The 20,541-nt window shown below is 34.8% G+C and overlaps 1 protein-coding gene across 16 annotated transcripts in view; it reads right to left on the bottom strand.

The window, feature by feature from the left end:
• Positions 1-20,541, bottom strand: part of SLC4A10 (solute carrier family 4 member 10) — a 256,810-nt gene that overhangs the window by 118,891 nt on the left and 117,378 nt on the right. For all 16 annotated transcript variants that reach the window (XM_074337110.2, XM_019727291.3, XM_019727287.3 and 13 more), the window contains exons 3-4: positions 19,752-19,898; positions 3,109-3,247 (exon numbers count right to left, since the gene is read on the bottom strand). In XM_074337110.2, the coding sequence (XP_074193211.2) occupies positions 3,109-3,247; positions 19,752-19,898 (286 nt within the window). The remainder of the gene's footprint in view (positions 1-3,108; positions 3,248-19,751; positions 19,899-20,541) is intronic.

Below are 20,541 nucleotides of genomic sequence, written 5' to 3'. Positions count from 1 at the left end.
TTTAAAACATTTCTAAGTCCTCAATAAATACATTCTGTTCTTCACTGATGTATTGTGTCTCAGCCAAAATTCATCTACCCTCCTCTTCAATGTCTGTTACTATTTGATTGCTCATCAGATGTCTTCCTGAACCTCAAACAGCTACACCATGCAGAAGCATGGCTAAGAACACAGGTCCTATCTAATAATATTCATGAATACCAATACTTAACTGGATCATCTATTTTATTCTTTATAAATAAATAGCAATACATTTTGATAGTCTGAGTTAAGCATGTTGTTCAAGTCAACCCATTACAACATGATAAAAGTTTACCTGTTCAACTGTGACAGAGTGAAGGTCTAGATGCTAGTGTGGCCCTGTCACTTCCTTGCTTTATGAGATTGGGCAAGTTACAAGGAAGTTATTAGTTAAAAGGAACAGATAACTGTTTGATCTAGAAGGTGAAAAATCACCAACCATTTTAAGAATGAGGGAGTTACTCATGCCCAAACACATGATCCAAACTTAACTTCTCAGCTCTACTATATAGGATGAGAGTAAAGAAATATAAAAGAAATGTTTCCAAAAGGTGTCTCACCAATAGATTAAAGAGATTCTAAGTAGCCAGAGCTGTCTAATAATCATAACCACCAGATCTCCTTCCTTCAAGTCATCCAGGAATACCTATTTTCTTATAACCAGATAAAGACTGAGACTTCTAGCCTTAAACAGGGAGATTTGCATTCTAAATTTCTTATCAACAAGTTATATCAAAGGTTATGTCACTAATTTGTACTGAAGATTACCATATATTGCTTTTGGTCATAAAATAAAGAAGACTTTGGAGTTTTTTAAATACACAATAGGGTTGGCCCGGTGGCTCAGGTTGTTGGAGCGCCGTGCTCCTAACGCTGAGGTCAGCGGTTCGATTCCCACATGGGTAAGTGAGCTGTGCCCTCTACAGCTAAGATCGTGAACAACAGCTCTCTATGGAGCTGGGCTGCTGTGTGCAGCCAAGAGTGGCCGACAGCCGGCAAGAGCTGCCACAAGAGCTGCCACAAGAGCTGCCACAAGAGCTGCCGTGAGCTGCTGTGAGTGGCCGACTGACGACTAGTGACCGACTGCCTCAGCCGGGGGGAGCGCAAGGCTCATAACACCAGCATGGGCCAGGGAGCTGTGTCCTACACCGAGACTGAGAAACAAGAGACTGAGAAACAACGGCTTGAATGGGGGGAGGGGGACAGAAGAAAGGGGGATAAAAAATACATAATATATGTATTATGTATAATGCATGTATTAGGTATTTTAAAAACTCCAAAGTACAAAGTTTTTGATGCACTTGAAAGAAAAATATACCGTAGAAGGTTCTTAATCTTAAAATTTACCAGGTGATATAAAAACTATTTCAAATTTAATCAATACTGTAATAGAAATCATCATAGGAAAATTGATTTAAATTATGTAGATTTTTTAATTAGAAAAGGTAATTCACACAAAATAACATACCACTTATTTAAGGTATTAAAAAAAGGTGAATACAGAAATTAATGAATGATTTTATATAAAACAGGTAAAGAAAATTAGCAGTTAGTTCGCAGGAATAAAATAAAAACATATGAAAAGATGTTCAATCTCATTAATAATTAAAGAAATGGAAATTAAAACTATGAGATTTATTTTTCATCTATAAAATTAGAAAAAAACTGTAAAGTTTGATGATTTAGTGTGGCAAGGGTTTTAGAAAACTAACCACTCCACTCTCATACAATGTTAATGGAAGTATAAATTACCAAAACATTTTATGAAGGCAATTTTTCAATATCTTCCAAAGTTAAAAAAATAAAGTCTGTTCTCTTTGAAATATAACTTCCATTGTTAGAAATCTACCCTATATCAATACCTAAAACATGCCAAACGTGTAAATGATCACTGCAGCAATGATTACAGCAAAAAATAAAAATAAAAAGTAAAACAACCTAAAGCCCTATCAACTGGCTAAATAAATAAGTGAAAGTTCATCCATATAACTAAATGTAATTCAGTCATTAAAAAGATGTCATTCTATATCTGTAATTTGGAAAATGGTCCATATACTTCATTAAGTGATACTGGGGAGTTATTCTGATTCCATCTCCTTCACCTTTGTGGTTTAAATCCTTGCTACTTGAAATGTGGTCCTCAAACCAAAAACACTGGTGTGAGACATCACCTGGAAGGTTGTTAGAACCTGACACTCTAGGCCAGAGGCCTGTTGAATCTACATTTCAGCAAAATTCCACATGATTTGTATTTGTGTTAAAATTTGGGAAGCAGAGGGTAGGTGACAGTCCTCGGTGTGGCCACAGCTCTTGTGGACACCTGTAACACAGCATTCATTATAGACCATTTACAACTTCATTCACTTGTCTAAATGAGACTGTGAGATTGCTAAAGGCAGATTCTAAGATTTTTGTTGTCGTTAATGTTCTCTAGCCACTGTACCTGGCACATAATAGATACTTCATAAATACTTGTTGCATAAATGAGCAAATGAATAAGAATAAATAAGAAGTAAAAGCAAAACTGTGTTTATTACCTTTTCACAGCAATTCACCAACTATATGGCAATACAGAAATATTAATCACAAATGACAGAAAAAAAATTTTTTAAGTTATTTGGAAAAACCATTATATATAAATGTATACATATCCTAGAAACACATTACAAAATATTTTTATCCTCACCAAATACCTAAAGCCTCTTATGATGCTTGCCCTTTCTTTTAAAAATCCCCACACTCAACTTATCACATAGTATCACTAGCTTGGACACAAGCCAGCAATTGAAAAGATAGAAATAAATTGCTTTTAGATTTCTATTGTTTTCCTGATGACACACAAATTATGCTACTGTTTGTCTCTAACACTGCAGCTGCTGCTGGTTCTGCATCACTATTTACTATAATTACTGCCTTCAGATTCATTCTGACCCATATCCTATTACAGGCTGTGCCCAGGCCAGATGAGCAAATTTCAGAAATCAGCAGCCTTCATGGATGTTTGAAAAATCGTGGACTTAGAAATCTGTGTTTCTAATAGCATGGAAATTCTTTAGTATACATTCACCTTTCCACAAAAATCCTCACCTGGCTGTCTCTCGCCACTCAGCATCCTCCCCTTCCCGCCAGCAAATCTCATCCAGCTCTGTGAAGAGGTCGTGAGGAATGTGCTCCTCATCGTCATCCTCAGTGCCAAGAATAAACTGCACCCGCTGGGACGGGGTGTCTAAGGAGAATCAGAGACATGAACATGCATTACCGTGACTTCCAGCTTAAAATGTCACCGCCTACATCACCACGCCAAACTCACACCTCCCCTGCCCCCACCGCAACACTCATCTAAAGTAATCTTGGGACATTAAAACTAAGTTTAGCTTTACATTAAGTCTAGCATAATTTGGGAGCACAAATACGTCAAAGGTAAACATATAATGTATACAAAGTATTAAAAATATAATCGAATGTGATGATTATTTTGGATTATTTGTAACACTCATGGAAATTCTACTTATCACACACACACTCACATCTCTCAACAAATATGCTATATTTTATGGTAATATAGTAGATCATGATTAAAATTTACTTACACTAAAACTATGCTGAATATAATTCAACAAAGAACTCCCTTGTGATGCTTCTTTATAGTGACACCCACACACACCCCACTAACCCCCGGCAACCACTACTGGTCTTCACTGCTTACAGTTTTGCCTTTTCTAGAATGTCACATAAACAGAAAAATAACTTTTCGAGTCTGTCGTTATTCACTTAACATAACTCCTTCAAGATTTTGAGGTTTATCTGGGTCATTGAGTGTACCAGCAGTTCGTTGTTTTTATTGCTGAGTAATAGTCCATTGTAGAAATGTACCACAGTTTGTTTATCCATCCATCTGTTGAAGGATATTTAGGTTGTGTCCAGTTTGGGGCACTTTTGAATAGAATTGTTATAAGTATTCTTGCACAGGTTTTTCTGTTGAACATAAGTTTTTATTTCTCTAGGAGTACGATTGCTAGGTTAAATGGTTAGTAGAACTTTATAAGACACTGCCCACCTGCTTTCCACAGCATCTGTACTCTTCTGCCTTCCCAGCAGCAATGCATGAAAGCTGCAGTTGCTCTCCATGCTCACCAGCACCTGGTATTATCAACTGTTCCTTCGCCATTCTATGTAGTAATAGCTCGCTATGGTGTTCATATTTCTCTGATGGCTACTGTTGACAATATTTCATGTGTTTACTTGTCATCCATTTGTCTTCTTGGATGAAGTGTCTGCTGAAATATTTTGCCCATTTTTAACCGCGTTGGTTGTTTCTTTACTCTTGAGTTTTGAGAGTTCTTTATATATTCTGGATACAAAACGTCTTTGTCGAACATGTGGTTTGCACATATTTTCTTTCCTCCCTGTCTGTAGCTGGTCTTCACATTTTTTAACAGTGTCTTTCATGGAGTAGAAGTTTTAAATGTTGATAATTCCAATTTATCATTTTATGAATTATATACTGCCCCTCGCTACAAACACATTTATCCCATCATTCTTGCACTTTCTGAAGCAGTTCTAGAAGTCCTCTTTCATGAGTGTCAGCTACCTTATTCACCAGATCAGGCACCGTGTGACTTCTGGCTCTTCCCCAAAGTCAAAATGACCATGAAAGGAAAATGTTTTGAATTGATTCAGGACATCGAGGCAGCCACAACAGCACAACTAAAGACACTCACAAAAGAAGACTTCCAGAACTGCTTCAGAAAGTGGCAAGAACGAAGGGATAAGTGTGTTTGAAGCAACGAGGACTATTTTGAGGGGGGATTAATGGCAATGTGTCTTTTACTGTGATAATTTTTTTTTTAATTTAAACATTCACTGTATTTTTTTATCATAACTCATATTTGTATCTTCCTTAATTTGTCTCTTCAAAAGACTATACTTTTCTGAATACAGGGCTTTTACTTTCCTAGTTAAATTTATTCCTAGGTACTTTTTTTATGCAGTTGGTGAGGATACGGAGCAACAGCAACTTTCATACATTGCTGGAGGTAATGCAAAATGATACAACCACTTTTGGAAGACAGTTTAGTGGTTTCTTATAAAACTAAACATACTTTTACCATATGATCCAGCAATCACACTCCTTGGTATTTACCCAAAAGAGTTGAAAACTTATGTCCATACAATAACCTGAACACAGATGTTCATAGCAGCTTTGTTCATAATTAGCCAATCTTGGAAGCAACAGAGATGTTCTTCAGTAAATGAATGGATAAATAAACTGTGGTACATTCAGACAATGAAATATGGTTCAGCATTAGAAGGAAATGAATCAAGCCATAAAAATACATGAAGAAACCACAAATGCATATTACTAAGTAAAAGAAGCCAATCTGAAAAAGCTACATACTGTTTTATTCCAACTATATAACATTCTGGAAAAGGCAAAACTATGGAGAGAGTAAAAAGATCAGTCCTTGGGTGGGGAGGGGGATAAAAAGGCTGAGCATAAAGAATTTTCAGGGCATTAAAAACATATTTTGTATGATATTATAATTATGGATATATGTCATTACACATTTGTACAAACCCATAGAATTAAAACACCAAGAGTGAGCCCTAAGGTAAACTATGGGCTTTGGGGTGATTATGATGTGTCCATATAGGCTCATTCTTGGTAAGAAATGCACCATGAGAGACGCTGGTAATGGGGGAGGCTCTGCATGTGTGGGGACAGAGGGTACATGGGAAATCTCTGTACCTTTCTCTCAATTTTGTTATAAACCTATAACTGCTCTAAAAATTAAAGTCTTAAAAAATCGAGCATCTCAGTTTTTGAATGATAATTGTTCTCACCAATATACAGCACTATATCTTATACATGATTGCATATATTTAAGAAATTATAAGAAAGAGGAAAAAGAATCTACATTTATACAGCATATTTGCCTCAAGCATTAGTAAGGTATTTCTTTGTTAGAATGTTAATAACATGAGATTTAGTTTTATTACCAAATATTTTAAGAAGCTTGTCAAACTAAATTTTACAGCAACATGAACAAGAATTGAGTCAATAGCCAAGTCTTGTGCTTCACTACCTCCTCAATGCCAATTTCCTGAATGAAACATAAATGGTTATTTTGAAATGAGACTGATGAATTCCTATAAATATCAGATGTACTTAAGAAAATCAACAGTGCTACATAGACATTTCTGATTTCGTTTATCTGAAATAAGAACCTTATGTTATCTTTTTTCTAAAATTATACTATCTGGGAGATAGTTATCTAACATCTACTAAACGTGATTGTTTGATCAGAGTCAAGTGAAATACTTCTAATTAGTCTGTTACTTTTGTGGCTCGTTGTTCTGGACAAAAATTAAAAAATCAGTATTTTGAGTAGCCACACAAAAAAAAGAACATCATAAACTGCAATTTTAGAGTTATACTAAAAAATCAATTAAATCTTTCCATTGGACCTACCCAGTGTGAGCAGAGAGACATTTTGTGTTACATGACAACCTATTCTAACCACTCGCTTGCTTGTCAACAACCAAATCCAAGAGCAGCCCTGCTTCAACATGGGTATTATGTTCCTCACATGTGTGTTTTGTTTTTGTGTTTTTTAGATTTAAAACTTATTTTACTTTTTTACTATTAGTTCCAGGTGTACAAAACAACATAATGATTAGACACTTACACACCTCACAAAGTGATAACCCCAACAAGTCTACTACCCCTCTGATGCTGTACGTAGCTATTGGAATACCATTGACTATATTCCCTGAACTGCACTGTACATTCCATAACTATATGTTTTTTAGAGTATAGTTGACATTTAGTATTATTTTATATTAGTTTCAGGTGTACAGGGTAGTGATTAGGCATTTATATAATTTATGAAGTGGTCCCCCCTCCGATAAGTCTAGTATCCATCTGACATTATATATAGTTTTTACAATATTATTGACTATATTTCCCATATTGTATTTCACATTCCTGTGACTACTTTGTAACTATCAATTTGTACTTTTTAATCCCTTCACCTTTCTCACCCACTCCCCAACCCCCCTCCCATCTAGCAATCATCAGTTTGTTCTCTGTATCTATGAGTGTATTTCTGTTTTGTATGTTCATTTATTTTGTTCTTTAGATTCCACATATAAGTGAAATCATATGGTATTTGTCTTTCTCTTTCTGGATTATTTCACTTAGCATAATATCCTCTAGGTCCATCCATACTGTTGCAAATGGTCAGGTGTCATTCCTTTTTTAGAGTAATATTCCATCATATATATGTAATGTAGAGTAATACTCCATCACATCTTCTTTATCCAATCATCTATTGCTGGACATTTCATTGTCTCCATATTTTAGCTATTGTGAATTCTGTTGCAATAAAATAGAGGTACATATATCTTTTCAAATTAGTGTTTTAGATTTCTTTGGATAAATACCCAAGAGTGGAACTGCTGGGTCATAAGTTATTTCTATTTTTAATTTTTTGAGGAATCTCTTTACTGCTTTCCACAGTGGCTGCACCAATTTGCAATCCCACCAACAGTGCATGAGAGTTCCCTTTTCTCCACAACCTTGCCAGCACTTGCTGTTTGTTAATTTATTGATGATGACCCTTCTGACAGGTGTGAGGTGATATCTCATTATGGCTTTTATTTGCATTTCTCTGATGATTAGAGACGTTGAGCATCTTTTCATGTCTACTGGCCATCTGTATGTTCTCTTTGGAGAAATGTCTGTTCAGGTCCTCTCCTCTGCCCATTTTTTAAATTGTATTGTTTGGATTTTTTGGTGTTGAGTTGTATGAGGTTTTTATAAATTTTGGATATTAACCCCTTATCAGATGTATCATTGGCATCTGATACTTGGCATCTTCTCCCATTCAGTAGAATGTCTTTTTGTTTTGTTAATTGTTTCCTTGGCTGGTCAATAACTTTTCAGTTTGATGTAGTCTAATTTGGTTATTTTTTTCTTTTGTTTCCCTTGCCTGAGGAAAGATATACCAGAAATATTACTGAAGGTAATATCTGAAAGTTTACTTCCTATATTTTCTTGTAGGAGTTTTATCATTTTGGGTCTCACATTTAAGTATTTAAACCATTTTCAGTTTATTCCTATATATGACATAAGTAGGTGGTCCATTTTCATTTTTTTTTGCATGTATCTCTTCATATTTTCCAGCACCATATATTGAACTGACTGTCATATCCCAGTGAAATTCTTGCTTCCTTTGTCATAGATTAAATGATTTATTTCTGGGCTCCCTAGTCTGTTCCATTGAGCTATGTATCAATTTTTATACTAGTACCATGCTGTTTTGATTACTATGGCCTGGATTTGATATCAGGTAGAGTGATACCACCAGCTTTGTTCTTTTGTCTCAGGATCGCCATGGCTATTTGAGATCTTTTATCAGATGGTTCTCTATAAATTTTAAGAAAATTCTATATAAATTTTGAAAAATGCCATTGGTATGTTGATCCTTATCATAGAATCTATATATTGCATTGACTCTATAGATTGTTTAGGTAATATGGACATTTTAACTACATTAATTCTTCCTATTCATGAGCATGGTATAGGTATCCATTTACGAGGTGTGATCAAAAAATATGGTGAATGTTTAAACTTAAAAAATGTATTACAATAAAAGACACATTACCATTAACCCCCCTCAAAACACTGCACTTCACTTCAAACACACTTATCCCATCATTCTTGCCACTTTCTGAGGCAGTTCTGGAAGTCTTCTTTCATGAGTGTCTTTACTGCCTCCATAATGACAACACTCCATGTCACACATCGTTTCTGGTATGGCAAATTCTGTCAAATAAAAACATTATGGTGGTCCTCGTTCACCTTATTCATGGGATCTGGTCCCATGTGACTTCTGGCTCTTCCCCAAAGTCAAAATGACCATGAAATAAAAATGTTTTGAATTGATTCAGGACATAAAGGCAGCCACAACAGCACCACTAAAGATACTCAATAAAAGAGGACTTCCAGAACTGCCTCAGAAAGTGGCAAGAACAATGGGATAAGTGTGTTTGAAATGAAGAGGATTATTATGAGGGTCAATAATAGCAATGTGTCTTTTATTGTAATGATTTTTTTTTAAAACATTCACCATACCTTTTGATCACACCTCATATTGTATCTTCCTCAATTTGTCTCTTCAATGTCTTATACTTTTCTGAGCGCAGGGCTTTTACTTTCTTGGTTAAATTTATTCCTAGGTACTTTTCTTATGTAGTTGTAAATGGGATTATTTTCTTAATTTCTCTTTCTGATAGTTCATTATTGTATATAAAAATGCAACTGATTTCTGAAAATTAATTTTGCATCCTGCTACTTTATTAGATTCATTTATCAGTTTTAATAGGTATTTTGTTTTGTTTTATTTTGGTACAGTCTTTGGGGTTCTCTACATCTAAGGTCATGTCATCTGCAAATAATTACAGTTTTACATTTTCCTTTCCCATTTGGATGTCTTTTATTTCTTTTTCTTGTCTGATTGCTGTGGCTAGAACTTCCAGTACTATGTTGAATAAAGGTGGTGAAAGCGGACATCATTGTCTTGTTCCTGACCTTAAGGAGAAAGTTTTTAGCTTTTTAGCACTGAGAATAATGTTAACTGCAGGTTTCTCATATATTTCCTTTATTATGTTGAGATATGTTCCCTCTATTCTTACTTTGCTGAGAGTTTTTAATCATAAATGGATGATGGATTTTGTCAAACATTTTTCTGCATCTATTGATATAACCATATGATATTTTATTTTTCATTTTGTTTATGTGGTATATCACGTTAATTGATTTATGGATATTGAACCAACCTTGCATACCAGGAATGAATCCCACTTGATCATGGTGTATGATCCTTTTAACATATTGCTGAATTGAATTGGGTTTGCCAATATTTTGTTGAGGATATTTACATCTATGTTCGTTAGAGATATCAGCCTATAGTTTTCTTTTTTGTAATGTCTTTGTCTGCTTTTGAAATCAGGGTAATCCTGGCCTCGTATAATGAGGTTGGGATGAGCTCATTTTATGAGCTCTATTTAAATGAGCTCCTCTTAAATTTTCTGGAGTAGTTTGAGAAGAATAGGTGTTAATTCTTTTTGAACGGTAAAATTTACCTGTGAAGCCACCTCATCCAGGACTTCTGTTTGTGGGGAGCTTGTGCATTACTGATTTGATTTTATTAGTAGTAATTGGTCAGTTCAAATTTTCTGTTTCTTCCTGACTCAGCCTTGGAAGATTGTATGCTTTTATCCATTTCTTCCAGATTTTCCAATTTATCCATTTCTTCCAGATTGTCCAATTTATTGCTCATAGTATTTTCTTAAAATTTTTGGTATTTCTGTTGTGTCCACTGTCACTTTTCTTTCATTTTTTATTTTATTTATTTGGGTCCTCTCTTTTATTCTTGATGAGTCTGGTTAAAGGTTTGTCAATTTTCTTTACCTTTTAAAAAAACCAGCTCTTCAAACTAAACAGAAATATCCTTGGAGATATAGAGAAAAAAACCGATGGTTGCTAGTTGGGAGGGGGAGGGGGATGAAGGAGAAGGTGAGGGGATTGGAAAGCACAAGTTGGTGTTCAAATCAACATGCCACGGGGATACGAAAGACAGTCTGGGGGATATAATCAATAATGTATAATCAATAAAACTTCATGGAGTGTCAGGTAAGCACTTGTCTTATTAAGGAGAATACGTCATGGACGGTGTAGATGCCTGACCACTGCACTGTACACCTAAAGCTGAAGCTGAATAATATTGATTGTCAACTATAATTTAATATATATATAGTCACAGGATATGAAGTACAGAATAGGAAATAGTGTCAATAGAATTATAACAGCTATATATGACGTCAGAGGGATAACAGATTGGGGGAGGGGGTTATCACTTTGTGAGGGGTTAAATGTCTAACTATTACATTGTTTTGAACACCTAAAACTAATAAAAAAAAACTATCTTGGTTTCATTGATCTTTTGTATTTTTTTAGCCTCTTTCATTTATTTCCGCTCTGATCTTTATTATTTCCTTCCTTGTACTCACTGTGGGCTTTGTTTGCTGTTCTTTCTCCAGTTGCCCTTAGGTGTAAAGTTAGACTGTTTATTTGAAATTTTTCTTTTTTCTTGAGGTAGGTAGGCTTGAACTGCTATGAATTTCCCTCTTAGAGCTTCTTTTACTGTATTTCATAGATTTTTCAATCATTGTGTTTTAATTTTTGTTTGTCTCATGGTATCTTTTGATGTCTTCTTTGATCTCATTGTTGGCTCATTCATTATTTAGTAGCACATTATTTAGTTTCTATGTGTTTGTGTGTTTTTCTTTCTTTCTTTTTTTCTTGTAATTCATTTCTACTTTCATACCATTGTGGTCAGAGAACACTCTTGATATGATTTCAATCTTTTTAAATTTATTGAGACTTGTTTTGTGGCCTAACAGGTGGTCTATCTTGGAAAGGGTTCCACATGCACTTGAAAAGAATGTATATTCTGATGCTTGGGGTGAAATGCTCTAAAAGTATCAATTAAATCCAATTGGTCTAGTGTGTCATTTAAGGCCACTATTTCCTTGTTGATTTTCTGTCTAGATATGTCAATTGGTATCAGTGGGGTGTTAAAGTCTGCTACCACGATTGTGTCACTGTCAATCTCTGCCTTTATGTCAGTCAATATTTGTTTTATATGTTTAGGTGCTCCTTTGTTAGGAGCACAGATGTTTACTAGGGTTATGTCCTCTTATTGGATTGGTCCTTTTATCACTACATAATTCCTTTCTTTGTCTCTTATTATAGTCTTCATTTTGAAGTCTATTTTGTCCGATATAAGTATTACTACCCCAGCTTTTTCTCATTTCCATTTGCGTGAAGTATCTTTTTCCATTCCCTTACTTTCAGTCTGTGTGTGTCTTTAGATCTGAGGTGGGTTTCTTGTAGACAGCATATGTCTGGGTCTTGTTTTCTTATCCATTCAGCTACCCTATATCTTTCTATCGTATCATGTAATCCATTCACATTTAAAGTGATTATTGATAGGTACATAGTTATTGCCATTTCGTTATTCCTATTTTTGATCTTCATTTGTTTGGTTGTTTTCCCCCTTCTTCTTAAATAATTCCTCTTAACATTTCTTGTAATACTGGTTTGGTGGTGATCAATTCCTTTAGCTTCTTCTTATCTGGAAAGGTCTTTATCTTTCCTTCAATTTTAAATGATGGCCTTGCTGGGTAGAATAGCCTTGGTTGTAGGCCCTTGTTTTTCATCACGTTGAATATTTCCTGCCAATCTCTTCTGGCCTGCAGAATTTATGTTGAGAAATCAACTGATAGTCTTGTGGGGGCTCCCATGGAAATAACTAATTGTCCCTCTCTCACTGCTTTTAGAATTCTCTCTTTGTCTTTAATCTTTATCATTTGAATTATAACGTGTCTTGGTATGGGGCTATTTGGGTTCATCTTGCTTGGGGTTCTCTGTGCTTCCTGAGTTTGTATGTCTAGTTCCGTCAACAAGTTAGGGAAGTTTTCAGTCATTATTTCTTCAAATAGGTTCTCAATCCCTTGGGCCCTCTTTTTCCTTCTGGTACTCCTATCATGTGACTGTTACGCTGATGCTGTCCCAAAGGTCCCTTAAACTGTATTTTTCTTTATTATTCTTTTTTCTTTTTGTTGTTGTATTCCTCATTTTTTGGAAACATTTTCTCTCATTACTGTTTTCAGTGACTGACTGTTTTCAGTTTACGTCACATCAGTAACTGGATATCTGTAATATCATGCATCCATCCCCAAAAAAATTCAATTGTGTGCATGAACCTTATATTTAAGATTTATTAATATTTTCCTAATAAAGCTTGAGGATCACTCACTACACACCTTTAAAATACTAATCATAAAATAAACATGAGGAAAGAAGACCCTCACAGTTATAAATAATGAGAACTTGAAAGTCTGAGGTATGGTAGCAGGTTTTTAAAAGACTTCTCTAAGATACAATGATAACAGAAATAGTATAGGAAATTATGATTCATTCAAGTGGAATTACCTATTCAAGGAAAAGTGTTATTTTATATGGGTCAAAATGACATATGGCTTTCTGTATCTGGCTTTTCATTCTTTAAAGTAGAATTGACTTTATAGGTATTAGGTTATGCTCACAAAAGTCTTTTCACAATCATCCTACCAACATACCTTTAACATCTTAAACAAGCAGTCAGAGTATGTTTCAATACAGCAAATGTTTAAAATGTGTTATTCAGTGACTATTTGTTCATGTCTATGAATTTTTAAATTGTATGACCATTCATGTAAATTACAGTACCATCCAAATCAGAAAGAATTTTATAAGCATCAATATTTCTCCCATGTTTATAGGTATTTTACCTATTTTTAAGAAGATAACTGAGAACATAGAGCATTGAAGGACAAACCATAGTCAAGAAAATGGCAGATCAAGATAAGGGTCTGTTTTTATATTTACTAAAACACAACAGATATAAATAATAGTGTAGAGATAAGTGCACTAGAGAATAAAGATCTCAGTCTCTTAGCAGCCTCTTTTTGGATCTGTAAACACATCAAAAGACACCATTAAGGCAGTGAAAAGACAAACCACAAAAGTGAGAAGATATTTGAAACATATAAACACAACAAAAGACTTATGTCCATAATATATAAAGAACTTATACAATTCAGTAAAAAAATAAACTATCCAGAAAAAGAAAAAAAAAGACTTAGATAGGTACTTCATTGAAGAGGCTATCCAAATGGCCAAAAAAGACATGCAAAGTTGCTCAACCACATCACTAATCAAGAAATGTAAATTAAAACAATGACATGCCATTACACACCTTACCAGAATGGCTAATGTTAAAAGAATGAAATTGCCAAACATTGAGAAGAATATAAAACATTAGCCCTCATACTTTCCTGGGCTAATGAAAGCCCAGGGCTTTCCTGGGCTTACATGAAAGTGTAAATATATACCCTGCTTTGGAAAATTGTTTGGCATTATCGACTCAAGTTGAAAATATGCATATCCTACAATTCAGCAATAAATAATTTCAGGGTATGAGAAATGTACTTGTATACCAAGAAACATACAAAAATGTTCACAGCAACATTATTCATACTAGCTTCAAAATATAAATGATCTAAATGTCCATCAATAGTACAATGCATGGTATATACAAGTAAATAAATACTATACAACAATGAAAATGAATAAACCAAAGCTACAGCCAAAAACATTGGTGGATCCTACTAACACAATATTGAGCAACAGAGCAAGACACAAACAAATACCTCCTGTAGGACTTCATTTATTCAAAGTTCAAAAACTGGATGAAACACCCAGTATAAGACAGGCTAGAGATCCTTTGGGGAGCGGGGAAAGTGTAGTGACTGGGAGTGAGCACAGGAGGGTTTTCTGGAGTGCGAGCCAAGATGACAGTTACACAGATGTTTGAGTTGTACATTCTTTTATGTTTCTATGTTTTAACACTTATAAATACTTAAGTTATACTTTATATTAAAGTATTTTTTAAAAACACATTAATATTCTTACATATCTGCCAATTAGAAGTTAAACAGGAACAGAAAGCCATTGTCCATCAAAAAATAGCTTTTTGAAGTCATGTTGTCTATAATTGCTTCATTTTTCCTGAAGTGTGTGCACAATTTACCACAAGATTGCAAAAATCCTAAATCTAATCCCAGGGTTGTGCCAATTTATACAGTACTTTTGAGTACCATATTTTAAACAAACATTTAATAGAGTCTATGTTTTTAATATTTATTTCCATCGCTTACAGATTAACTAATTTAATTTCCATACTGGTATCATCTTTTCTGTTGCATTCTTTGTTGGGAAGCTGAGGATCAAATCAACATTAAAGGATTCTGAATTTCCCTCAGTATCTGTCATATTTTCACTGACTTCAAGTTTATCCTTCAAACATATCATTTCTAAACAACTCATCCATGTACCCAGTTGAAAATATAATTTCAAATTACACAAGATGACATTAAAAGTAACAAGGTGCAAAATTTTAGCAGGTTTTTGTTATCAGGGAAATGGGTGCAATAGGAAGAAAAGTAATTAATCATCACATTCTTATACAAATGATTGTGTTTGTTAAATGCAGTAATAAAAGTGAGTTGAATGTATTTATGGGCATCAAAAGTTTTTGTATAATCAAAGCATAACCATCACACTATCACACAGTCAAAAAGCTGAGTGTATCTTTGGATTCACCCAGGAATCATATTCTAACTATGGATTTGGTGGCCTAGAACCAGCCATTACAGGCCTGTGACATAAACATAATCTCTTTTGACTTTTCTCTGGATGCAGCACTAACATAACCAGGTTTCTTTCTAACAACACTGATTAGGTCATAAAATAAAGTGGGAATCTGCCCATGTTTCTTATATGTTAGAGAGACAAAACTTTTTAAGAGTGAGTGCCAAAATTCAAACATTCCCTCAAGAATCTTTTTGTTAAATTATGCTTACTCCAGAAATGTGGGCCCAAATTATTCCAAATCTTCATAGATCCATATTCCAATTTACAATATAAAACCTCTAGGATCCCAACAGAGGGACCTATAGCTTCCTCACATCCTCCTCTATCCTATACATCATAGGAAGTTGAATTCTTAAGAATTTGAAGGCACCTGCAGGGATATCTTCAAAAGATTTTCTTTGAAATCCTTCCAAGTAAAATACGTATCCTAAGAGGTCAGAAAATTTCTTTGACGCCTTCAGCACAGCAATCTCATATATCATCACCATGCAGAATAGCAAAGCCCAAATCAAATGCGATAGTGTTTATAACTTGGTTTCCATCTCAGCATGTGACTGAGTGCTTGATTATCAAGGCACCTGAACTGACTGTGGAATAGGAATAAAGGCAAATCATCAGTCCTGAAGAAGCACATAAAAGTGAAATCTAGGAAGCTCTGCTGCTTAGAGACCACCAGGGCATGAAGCATTTGTCCCTGATATAAGAGATCTTAGGTCTAAATGTCAATAAAGATACTCAGATGGTTCTGGAAAGAAGAAGGTTGGTGGTATCCAGAATTAGAGGCTGACACATCAGAAGGAAAATCTAGGCCGCCTGACTTATTTTGAAGTTTCACCAAATAAAGAGGCAGACACTTCTTGGATCAATGATTCTTGCTTCTAGATGGATATTAAATCATCTGGAATACTTCAAAACAATATCAGTGCCTAGGGAAACACCTAAGATTAATTAAATAAAAATCTTTGAGGGTGGAGCCCAGCATCAATTTTTTTTTAAGCTTCTCAGATGATACTGAGGTTATTGCAACAAGGTTTTGACAAGCAATATTCTAGAGCTTGTCACATTTCAATGTAACATAAGTTACCTAAATTATCAATATACAGGTTCTAATTCAAGAGGTCTGGGGCAGGGCCTAAGATTCAGCATTTTTAGCAAGCTCGAATGTGAAGTTAATAGTGCTGGCTTGTGGACCACACTTTGAATAGCATAGTTCTTAGAACAGTGGATCTCAATCTTAGCTGCACACTAGAATCACTTGGGGTACCTTAAAAAAATACCTATGTTTGTGCCCCACCCACAGAGACTCGTTGGTATGGGGCTTGGCCATCAAATATATTTTTAAAACTTCCTGGTCTAGTCAATGCTGAGAACCACTGTTCTAGAAAAACTGACATAATGCATCCAGCTATGGAGGAAAAAAGAGAAAAAGATGACAGAGGCAGATGGAACAAGCTTATTTTTGTTTCTAAGATGACATGAATATGTTTTCTCAAATATTTTTCAAAATAATGAAAACTCAAAGTAACCATTAAATCTTAATCCAACAGATAATCCATTCCCAGAGTCTAAGAGGGGGGTCTCAACAAACAATAAGTAGATAGAGCTGGAGGGAGAAAAATCTACACAATAGTCTCTTTATTACACTTCCAGATTCTACCTCACAAAACACCTGAAAACATGGGGGACACTTTCACACCTCCACTGTCCACCCACGGACTCAGAGACAACCATCTTTCTATCATGCTGGTGCAAGATATCCAGAGTACTTTTCTTTACACACGCCTCACCAACAATCATTCTACCTCTGGCAGAAATTCATGGTATTTCAGGAAATTTGATGCCCTTAACTATACATAGTGATGGAGACAAGGAGCACCATGATGGCAGTGCCTTTCGAAGCAATCTTAGGTTATAGCTGGACCTATGTAGCATGGATAACCCTGCCCCATGAAAAGATGAGGAAAAAGGAAAAAAAAAATGAGAGGCTATAAAAGTACTACAAATCAATGGAAAGTCAAAAAATCTAGATGGCTCAAAGGAAGATCATACCTCTGACAATTATCTACTTCGGGATCAAAAGAAAATATCCAAAAATAGTGGGATTTCTCAGTAGACTATAAAAACATAAAAATATATGTACCCCTATGTTCATTGCAGCTTTATTTACTGTGGCCAAGACATGGAAACAACCAAAGTGTCCTTCAATAGATGAATGGATAAAGAAGATGTGGTATATATACACAATGGAATATTACTCTGCCATAAGAAAAGATGCAATAGTGCCATTTGCAACAACATGGATGAATCTTGAGACTATTATGCTAAGCGAAATGAGTCAGACAGAAGAAGTTGAGAACCATATGACTTCACTCATATGTAGGATATAAAACTGAAAGCAACAAAGGAACATGACAAAGAAGTAAAGAAACAAAAATCATAGACACAGACAGCAGTTTAGTGGTTACCAGAGGGGGAGGGAGAGGGGGTGTACATGAGGGTAAAGGGGGTCAAATATATGGTGATGGAAGGAGAACTGACTCTGGGTGGTGAGCACACAATGTGATATATAGATGATGCATTATAGAATTGTACACCTGAAACCTATGTACTTTTACTAACCATTGTCACCCAATAAATTTAATTAATTAATAAATGAATGAATGAATAAACAAACAAACAAAATTAAAAATAGACTCATTCAAACAGAAAAACAAAAATTAATTAGGAAAGAATAGGAGGAAATGTAAAGAAAATATAATGAAATAAGAAAAAAAATTAAGAAAACTAAAAATGCAACAGCAAAATCAAAATCTCTAATAGAAGTAGTGAAATGCAGAACTGATGCTCCAGGTAATCAAACAAATATGAGAGACTAACTTTAAGCTACAAAGGAAAAAGACAAAGAACAGATATCATAAATCCAACATGCAGATAATTAATTCACAAAGAAGAGAGACCAAAGTAAATGGAACAGAATCAGATAAAATAGGAAAATGTTGTCTAATGGAAAAATATCAGTGTAGGCAGATTAAAAAGCTTTTTTAATATACCCACCATTAGGCTTATTTTAGCAAGTTTTCCTAATTAAGAGGACACAGAAAAACGTCTATAAGCACTTAAGCTTAAAAGACATAAACTTAAAAAATGAAAAGAACATAGAGATTACAGACTTCTCAATACTTAAACAGATATTGAATAAAGCAATATCTATAGGGTATTAAAATTAAAATTGTTACCCCAAACTTCATATGCTGTTAACTTACTTCATACCAAATACAGCTGAATGGGGGATGTGGGTTTGAGGAAGGTTGTGGGACTATTTGAAATAGGAGAGACTTTATCTCGTTTAAAAGATAATTAGAATAATCCAGGTGAGAGAAAGAGGTCAACTAGATTAGAAATTCTATAATTTTCCTGCAGGACTATTATTTCCAACAGGACATAAACACAACTGAAAAGTAAACTCCTTTATTGTATTAAGAGAAAAAAAGGGACGTTGCAGATGTAGGCATATATGTTTGTATATTTAACAGAAGGGAAGTCGAGTGAGTTCTTTCTGTTGATATATTTTCCTTCTGAAGTAGAAAACATCTGCTAAGTGATGGTGAAAGGAGGGATGTTGGAGAATGGTGCAGAAGGTTGAAAAATAATTTTTTCAAAAGTCAAAGGAATGCTATAGAATTGCCAGGAGGTGTTGAAGCTCCATTTGAGTCATGCATTTAAATAGTTACAACCTGCCCTGTTGAATGGCTATGTCCAGCAGAGCGTGCCTACTAGGGGAGACAGGGAGAAAGCAGGGACATGGAGAAACCCCAACAAAGTATGTTTTTTAAAATGGGGGTGACTGTATGGATAAAACTAAAATAGAGGACCTAAGGTATTTAGAATATGAGCAAAAGTATTACTAAAATTATAGGCTATGAAATCAGAGTAGGATAAGAAAATAAAAATTACTACATAGATAGACAAAAGTATAAAGAGGTCAAGCAGTCAAGTAATTGCACAAGCAAGTAAGAAGAGACGTTGTGGTCAGAGAGCAAGGTGAGTGCATGAATGACCTCAGAGGTGGAGTAAGTATGGATGAGCAGGTGAGCTGGGTGCAGTGAAGGAGAAGGTCATAGGACATGGGAAGGTCAAATAACTGGAAGCATGGTTCTTGGTTATGTCAATCACAAATCTAAGACAATTCTCATCTTCACAGAGCAGATGCACAAGAGAAAAATAAAAATCAAACTTTTGCTCTCCCACTTCTCCCCAATCTGTTCAACCCAACAGACTTTATAAAAATATAAACAATTTTATGAGTATGAAGTATTACTGCTAATTATGGATCACACAAACAAGTACAATATTATTACAGTCATAAACTTAATTTTAAAAAAAAAACAAGGAGAAAGATTCTTACCAAAGGAAGGTGACTCCCTTCCATCCTCTAATCCTGAGTCTTTCTCTCTGTCTCTCTTTCTGTGTTTATGACCACGATGCCTGTGACGTCGATGGCTCTTTCTTCCTCCCAAGGGAACGTGAACTCCAATAAATAGTGTCCGATGACCTTCATCAGAATTAAAAGCACAAATTAAACTCTAAATTACTCCAGAGCACAGAAGATGATGATTTACACGTTAATGGAAACTCAATCTAATTCAATCCAGCACATAGTTTTTGAGTGTTTATGGTGTGTGTAAATCTTGGGGTTTGGCACTGTATCTTGGTCCTTACTATACCTATATAAGTATATCACAGGCCTGTCACATACATTAACAATACTAATTATGTAGTTATATATTTTATAATCACCATTAGTTTATTAACTGTCTTAATTATCTGTGTTTACTCCCCATAGTTTATAATTATACTCTTCTCATTAAAAAAAAATTGTTCTACTTTCTACCTATCTTCAACTAACCAGTTATTTCATCGGTTCCCTTCCCTTCACAGTTAAGTATGTGAAACAATCACTCTATCTAATAAACCATATTTCACCAAGGTCTCTAGTAATGCCAAATCCTGTGGAGTTTTTTCAGCTCTACTGTTTCTATCTGTGACTGAATACCATTGACCATTCTCTTCTCTATGATTTAACATTATTTTGGCCTTCTTCCCTCCTCCTTCGTTTTGTCCATATTAGTTTTCATTCAAGGTTGGAACCCCCAGTACTGTCTTTGATCTCATGATTTCAACTAATACACATAGAT

Source organism: Rhinolophus sinicus, chromosome 17 (assembly GCF_057876585.1).
Source record: "Rhinolophus sinicus isolate RSI-liver-muscle chromosome 17, RSI-T2T, whole genome shotgun sequence".
In the NCBI taxonomy this organism is placed as follows: Eukaryota; Metazoa; Chordata; class Mammalia; order Chiroptera; family Rhinolophidae; genus Rhinolophus; species Rhinolophus sinicus.
This window is presented reverse-complemented; position numbering and strand designations above follow the sequence as displayed.